The 8200-nt window shown below is 44.6% G+C and overlaps 1 protein-coding gene across 1 annotated transcript; it reads right to left on the bottom strand.

Moving 5' to 3' along the window:
• Window positions 1-1746: 1746 nt before the first annotated feature.
• On the bottom strand, window positions 1747-7713 carry LOC129752264 (uncharacterized). The gene has a single exon (XM_055748050.1). The coding sequence runs from the start codon at window positions 7711-7713 to the stop codon at window positions 1747-1749; it is 5967 nt and encodes a 1988-aa protein (XP_055604025.1).
• Window positions 7714-8200: the final 487 nt, after the last annotated feature.

Below are 8200 nucleotides of genomic sequence, written 5' to 3'. Positions count from 1 at the left end.
TTGAAAACTTAATATAGACAAACATCATTTCTTAGGAAGCTTGAATAAATTTGGCCTAATAGTTTTATCTTCAAAAGATTAAACTGCTTTTTTATCTTTTCCATCCCTTATCTAATGAAAATATCTGTTGAAGATTATCTCACTTTTCAATATGGATGAATTTGTTGAGCATGTTGAAAACTCACTTTGCATGTTTTCAACTGCATGTGTGTATTTTTTTCGCTTTTCAATTTTTACACTGTTTAATTTAGTTTACCTTAAATGTTAGAAGTTCTACTAATAGCTTTTTGAAGTTATCGAAAACAAATCATTTCGAAAACACCATTTCTATATTATGAAAATGGTTTTTTTTTAGTTCTGTTTTTTTTATTCATGGGCACAAACATCTCATTAATAGATGGTAGAATCAACCACATTGGTCATCAATGATAACTAAAAAGTTAGAAATTGGTTAGTGAAATCGAATTGGATAAAACTCAAAACCTCAAATATTATTATCTTATCAATTTTCTAATCCCCCATTAAAATTCCAATTGAAGCGTTAAAATTGCAGCCTCAAACTTATAAACTCTGAATCTAAAAATATTTTCTTTCTTTATGAGGAATTCCGAAAATATAAAAATGGTTAACCTCCAAAGCCCCCAGCAACGGTAAAGAGCACTTTGAAAGCCACTACTATTCTAGTCAATATATTCCCAACAGCCTAGTTGTATTTTTCGATCAAAATGTAGGCTTATAATTGTATCCAAATACCTCGTACCGGTAGCATGTGCTTTGAACAGTAGAAGGTACAAAAAACACCCGCCAAAATTTTCACTTTCAAATTTTTAATGCTCAGCAAGCTTCGATTTGCTATCCAGTACATGTGAGCTCTGGATGGTCGTTTCTAATAGCCTGCCCATGGTGATGGTGAAAATAATCCCGCCAACGAAACGAACGGATACGAAAGTCGGTTCACAAAATGGGTGCCATGACTTTCGGTTCGGGGGAATAAAACCGTTGTTGAATGGCCGACCGCCTTCAAAAGGGGTCATCCGAAAATCTAAAAACATTTTTCATCATTCCTGGTCCTAATGAGCACCCATGCCAAATTTCAGCTCTCTAGCTCTTAAGGCAGCTGAGCCTATTGAAGACAAACATACAAACGAACAAACAAACGGAAATTACTTTTTATATATATAGATAATCAGCTTTTGTAAATATTTTTTAGAATAATTAATACTCACAATTTTAGTTTTCCTTTCCTGTGTACAAATTTTTCTGTGTTCAGTGCGTGTTCGTTACTTTGAGCAGTTTCCTAGTAGTTAATTATACAATTTATTTAATGTAACGGATTGCTACAAAGCGCTTATTAAAAACTTACATATTCCGGGTATCCGGACTCGTTAGATTTCCACTGCTCTAAGTATTTGGAAGGTAGTGACTTGGAGAATAACGTGGTTATGTTTCTAAGTGGCTAGTTAGTTCTAAGTAGGAAAAGTATGAAATTAGGATAACAAATTTTTAGCCTAAGATATGCATGTTAACTCACGGCTTTTCATATAATTGTTCCTCACAATCCTCTAATTAGAACAATATAAGAAATTCACAAAGATAAAGGTAAAAATACCTATTTAACTTTTCGCTCGCGATCAATTAGAGTACAAAACGTGGTTGCCTGTCTTCAAGTTTTACTTGTCAAAATGCATGAGCGTTCGGGAGAAAGAGTTTTAGGTGGGTTCATTTTTATAGCAGAAACCAGGGGTTTCAACACTCCCCGGCCCGTAAAACTTGTCCGGAACCTGCTTCCGAGTCAGATTTACTAGATGAACCTACCTCGATTACTGCTAGTTTCGTTACCGGCCGTCGAAAGACTCCTGAAGACGTGCGAACCAACACCTGGCGCACCTGGTTGTCCTTTCCTGGAATAACGTCCACGATTTGTCCCCGGATCCAACTGTTACGGCATAGGTCATCGGTAACGAAAACCAAGTCATCCTTCTTCAGCGGCTCGTTCAACTCAATCCATTTGCTTCGGACGTTGAGAGACGGCAAGTATTCTTTCAGCCACCTTTTCCAAAGTTCATCGGAAAGCAGCTGCGATCGGCGGTACGTGCTTCTCAAGGCAGCAGCCTCCCCAGTCGGAGGTATAGGTAGATCCAGTTGGCCCGAAGAGCTACCTCGCAGAAAATGGTTCGTGGTCAATGATTCGGGCACATCCGAGTCCTGCGGCAGATAGACTAAGGGACGAGTATTGACGATCTCTTCGGCTTCAGTTATTACTGTGAGCAGAATCTCGTCGGTCATTCGGCTTCCGGATGTCAGCGTGGTCATAGCAGCTTTCGTTGAGCGCACCATGCGCTCCCATATGCCCCCCATGTGTGGGGCGGATGGCGGATTGAAGCTCCAACGGGTCCTCGCATTTGTGAACACATTTGCAGAAGCGGTGTCGATGTGTTTAATTTGCTCTTGCAGTTCCTTACTGGCGGCCTTCAGATTAGTTCCGTTATCGGAGAAAAACGTAACAGGAGGCCCACGGCGCAGGACGAATCTTCGGATTGCCATGATGCAAGAATCAGTGTTCAGTCGATAGGCCACTTCGAGATGGATTGCTCGTACAGAGAGACATGTGAATAACACAATCCAACGTTTTTCTGATCGACGTCCGACAGTCACCTCGATCGGCCCAAAATAGTCCACACCAACATAGCTAAACGGCTTCAAATAAGGTGTGAAACGTTCGACAGGGAGTGGGGCCATTCTTGCTGGTCTCGGTCGGGATTTTCGAACTGCACACCACTGGCACTGCTTCCCCACACGATCGATTACTGGACGAAGTTTAGAGATGTGGAATCGTTGGCGCATTTCGTTAAAAACCGTCTCCTTATTAGCATGGCCGTATCGCTGATGATAGAAGTTGATAAGATGATATGTGACGGCATGCTCTCTTGGCAGAATGATGGGGAAACGGGTGTCAAACGGAATAAAAGTGGCTTCTCTAGTTCTCCCGTCGACGCGAAGTACACCCAAGTCATCGAGAAACGGCAATAAACGATGTAACGGACTTGTTTTCTCGATACTTAGCCACTTTTCTTTCGGCAGTCCCTCGTTCTTTTTCAGAGTTGCTAATTCATCGAAGTAGTGTTGATGTTGAGCCATTTTCCACAACACTGTCTCGGCGCGCTCATACTCGCTTTGCTGCAGCGGAACTACCACTCCAGGCACAAAACGAACCACCAACCTTTTCGTAGAATCTGGAGCTTCAACTGTCTCAATCGGTTCTTTTTTAGCTTTACGTCGACAATTTGAAGCGAAACGAAACACACAGCATATGGTACGCAGGAGAATATTCCACTTCGAAATTCGTGTGACATCAATAAAAGAAAAAGAAGATATCGTAGTATGATGTTGATGGCAAACACGAAGTTCTTCAGTGGTGTTTGGAGAAGGTAAATGTTGCTCAGGCCACTCGCTCTCATCTTTTCGCAAAAAATCTGGGCCTAGAAACCAGGGACTATCAGTTTCCAAGAACAGACTAGCACTCGGTTTCGTCACGATGTCAGCGATGTTGTGTTTGGTTGGAACCCATCGCCATTCGTCGATTTTTGTGTTCTGCAAAATTGTTCCGATAAGAAATCCAACGAACGGTTTATATTTACGTTGGTCGGAGCGAATCCAAGACAGCACTGTCCGGGAATCGGACCAGAACACTCGCTTCGTCACCTTCAGATCGTGTTCGCATTCGATTTTGTTAACAAGTGCAGAGCCGAGAACTGCAGCACACAGTTCCATCCTGGGAATTGACAACTGCTTAAGCGGGCTCACTTTAGTTTTCGCCATGACTAGTGAGCATCGGTAGCTATTTCCCTCGGTAATGCGAAAGAAAGATGTTGCCCCATACGCCTGTTCGGAGGCATCCACAAACGTATGCAATTCTAAAGTGCCGTATGCTTCCGGGGAAAAAGTTTGCAGATAACAGCGTTCGATTTTCACAGACCCAACAGCTGGCATGAAGGAAGTAAATTGTTGCCATTTTGCAAAGCTATCGTCGTCAATCAACTGGTCCCATTCACATCCGGTCCGCCAAAGATCCTGGAGTAGGAGTTTCCCGAGAATAGTGAATGGCGCCAAGAATCCTAGCGGATCAAAAAGGCTCATGATTCCGCTGAGCGCGATGCGTTTCGTTGGTCTGATTTGGTTGTAGAAATATGGTTGTAGATCAGTTCGGACATCGGTAGAAAAAACAAAAACATCTTCTTCCGGTTTCCAAATTATCCCCAAAACACGCTGAGTGCCACTGGTTTTGGGGTCGCTTAACGCCACTTCCGTAGTCGAAGGGGCACCGAGAGCTTGAAGAACAGACTTGCAGTTCGAAACCCAGCCATGGAATTCGAAGCCTGCTTGCTGGTGTATGTATCGCACTTGCTGCGCTCGGGTGATCGCTTGTTCCTCGGTATCGGTACAGTCATAATAGTCGTCGACGTAATGACGCCTGTCAATAACGCCAACGGCTTCGGGAAACTTGTCGACAAATTGAGTAGCATTCAGTTTCTTCACGAACTGAGCCACGGCAGGGGAACACGCCGACCCGAACGTGCAGACATCCATAATGTAAATTTCGGGCTCGACGTTGGGATTACTTCGGAAGAGAAACCGTTGGGCTTGACGGTCCTGCTCCCGCACGCGTATCTGATGATACATTTCGCGGAGGTCCGCTCCGAAAGCAACCTTTCGCTCTCGGAATCGTTGAATTACAGCTGGGAGGGATGTGAGGAGATCGGGCCCCGGCAGTAGTACGGAATTGAGCGATATTCCATGCGCTTGAGCGGCGGCGTCCCACACCAACCTCACTTTACCCGGCTTTTTCGGGTTCTCGACATAATTTAACGGGAGGTACCAAATTCGTCCCGGTTCTGCAGAATCTAATTCTTCAGGCGTAGCTTTATGCGCATAGCGCTTCGATAAGTACGCCTCAACTTGCTGGCGAACAACTTGCTCGATGTGTGGATTCTTTTTCAAACGGCGCTCGAAATGTTTCTCTCGCTGTAAAGCCATAGCAAAACTGTCTGGGAGCTTAATATCGTCCTTTGCCCACAAAAGACCAACCTCGTAGCGTCCATCAACTCGAACGGTAGTGCGGTTCAAGATGGAACGAGCTCGCTTCAAATCGTCGGACTCCGGCAACTCTTTCACCAGAAAACCCGAATCATCGGCTTGGAAATAAGTACGAATCTGATCGTGCAGGTCTAGATTCGTAACACGCATCTCGTCATGGCAGCCAACAAACACAGAGGAACCTTGTGGCTTTCGTGGCCCGTAGATTGTCCACCCCAGATGCGAGCGGACAGCGATCGGCTCCGACGGATCACCGACTCGTGATTCGAGCGGCGCAAACAAGAAAACATTATTCAATCCGATTAATATTCGTGGCTCTTCCCCTGTGTGGGTAGCAGCAAACACACCTCGCAAGTGTGGATACTGGTTCGAAATTTGTTGAAAGTCGATCAGCTGGCGCGGTAGGTGCATCTTCTTAACTGTATGCGCATCACTCAGCTGGAAACGATCACCTCCATCGCCGGAAATTTCTACGCAGACACACTCGGAGAGAGCTTCGTGCCGAACTACGTTTGCGGTCCACTGCAAAGTCAGCGGTTGGGGAATGCCTTTCAATTCTAACTCTCGTGCTAGGTTGTCTTCGATCAATGTGATTGACGAACCCTCGTCAATGTATGCCATCGTTTTTATTGAATGGTTACCGTTGTGTATAGTGACTGGAGTCATTCGGAAAATAACGGGAAATTTCGTGTGATGATGGGCGTTCATTGGCATGGGAGATTGAGCGGGAGAATCATCCATTGATCGCACAGAATGTTGCCTTGCTGGTAGGGGTTCTCGGGAATCACGATGTACTAGTGGATGATGATGTTGACGGCAGGAACCTACGTTGCACGTAATTTTGAATCGGCACCATCCGTCGTGCTCATTCAGACATAGCTCACAAAGCTTCCACTGGGTCATCAGTCTGATTCTTTCCTTCAGGGGACGTGATCGGAAATCATCACAGTTTCGGATTCTGTGATTATCCTTTCTGCAGAATCGACAAATCGATGGTACCGGGAATGGATTCCCCACAGCTCCACTGGAATGCGCCTGAAGGAAACCTTTTTCCTTTGATCTAGGCTTTTCACCGAGTCGAAGGTCAGAAAACTTCTGGTCCACCACCAAAGTTACTTCGCTAGCTTCAGACATGATTTTTGAAGTAAAATCGGCGAATGTTCGGAGGGTAGTCCTCCCCTCGGCGCGTTTGAATTGGACCCACTCTCTCTTGGTGGCTGCTGGCAGCTTCTCGACTAGCTCTTGGATCAGGGTGGGATTCACCAGGTGATCGTGGAGCTCAGCTGCTTCTAGATGGTCGCATAATTCCTGGACAACCATTCCAAACTGGATGAAAGTTTCTAGCCGATCAACCCTCGGTGCAGCGACTCGTTTTACTTTGCTGAGCAGTGAGTGTATAAGCTGCTCCGGCCGGCCGTACACTTCACGGAGCATTTCAATTATTTTCGGTACTGAAGACGGCAGCATCAGTCGGCTTCGGACGGACTCAAGAGCGGGACCTTTGAGGCAGTCTTGAAGCCTCACTAAATTCTCCTGGTTCGACAAACCGCAAGCTTCGGTTGAATTTTTGTAGGAGCTAATAAAAAGCGGCCATTCCTCTGGCTTGCCGCTGAAGGTTGGCAAATTTCTTAGTAAAGCTGAACGCGCAGCGAGCTGTGCCCTTGTTGGCCCTGGCTGCGGCTCGCGATCAACGACGGATTGTACGACACCAGCTCTCGGGGGGTAATCATCAATTCCACTGGCGCTGGACTGTTCGTCAGATATAATTCGTTTCTGTACTTTTTCTGCAAGAGGCTTTGGGTACGTTGGACGTTCGAATTTACAACCCGAATGTGGGTTGACCGCATTGTTGATTTGTTTCGGTTCGTCATCCCGAAGCCACTTTTTCACTTTCTCGATACCAGAAAGATCATCTCGTTCCTTGATCGGATCGTATCCACCGATAGCTTCTTCTTGGCTGACCGATAGCATTTCACTACAAGCGCGCTCGTAATCTTCCCGGAGTGCACGTTGCTGTTGTTGAAATTCCATTTCATCAGCTAATTTCTTCGCTAATATGGATTTCTCCATTTCGAGTTGTTTTTGTTGGAGCTGCTTCTCCTGATTTTGGCACTTTTCGGCATACTGACGCTTGAATTCCAGCTGCTTCTCACGTAGTACCCGTTCCTGTTCCAACTTCCTCTCGTTACGTTCCATTTCGTCCCTCATTTTCTGAAGCTCCTGATCAAAATCGAGTTCCATTAGGCCGGCAGTATGACGACCTTGGGAGATGATCGTGGCTTGATCACAATCGGGTGTTCGGGAATAATTTTCACTCATCACTGGAGGAATTGATAAAACGGGATCCACAAGCACGGCTAAATTACCACAGACTTCTCGGATAGCACCCAGTGATTGAGTGGGCGGAAGATTAGCACTCGAATCACCAACTTTTGTAGGCTTTTTAGTTGTGGTTTTCCGTGTCTTCTTGGAAAGACAAACATCGCACTTAAATTTTCGACCGGTTATTCCTGGGGACTCTCCCACACAGTCACAGTGGAACCGGGCCGAACATGATTCGCAAGCTATCATGTCATCCGTATCGAAACGATCGCACTTCCCACAGCTCGATGATGCCATCTCAAAAAGTGAGGTTAAAATTTTTGAGAAATGTTCGGAATTGTAGACGAAAAAACTATTTCTTGTAGCAGATCGGTTTTTATGCAGCAGCTCAAACTGTAATTTATTGTATATAATCAGCTTTTGTAAATATTTTTTAGAATAATTAATACTCACAATTTTAGTTTTCCTTTCCTGTGTACAAATTTTTCTGTGTTCAGTGCGTGTTCGTTACTTTGAGCAGTTTCCTAGTAGTTAATTATACAATTTATTTAATGTAACGGATTGCTACAAAGCGCTTATTAAAAACTTACATATTCCGGGTATCCGGACTCGTTAGATTTCCACTGCTCTAAGTATTTGGAAGGTAGTGACTTGGAGAATAACGTGGTTATGTTTCTAAGTGGCTAGTTAGTTCTAAGTAGGAAAAGTATGAAATTAGGATAACAAATTTTTAGCCTAAGATATGCATGTTAACTCACGGCTTTTCATATAATTGTTCCTCACA

Source organism: Uranotaenia lowii, chromosome 3 (assembly GCF_029784155.1).
Source record: "Uranotaenia lowii strain MFRU-FL chromosome 3, ASM2978415v1, whole genome shotgun sequence".
Classification (NCBI taxonomy): Eukaryota; Metazoa; Arthropoda; class Insecta; order Diptera; family Culicidae; genus Uranotaenia; species Uranotaenia lowii.
Note: the sequence above shows the minus strand (reverse complement) of the source record. Positions and strands in the feature narration are given on the sequence as shown.

Coding starts and splice junctions, on each gene's coding strand:
- LOC129752264 (XM_055748050.1), bottom strand. CDS start 7,713: ATGGCATCATCGAGCTGTGGGAAGTGCGATCGTTTCGATACGGATGAC.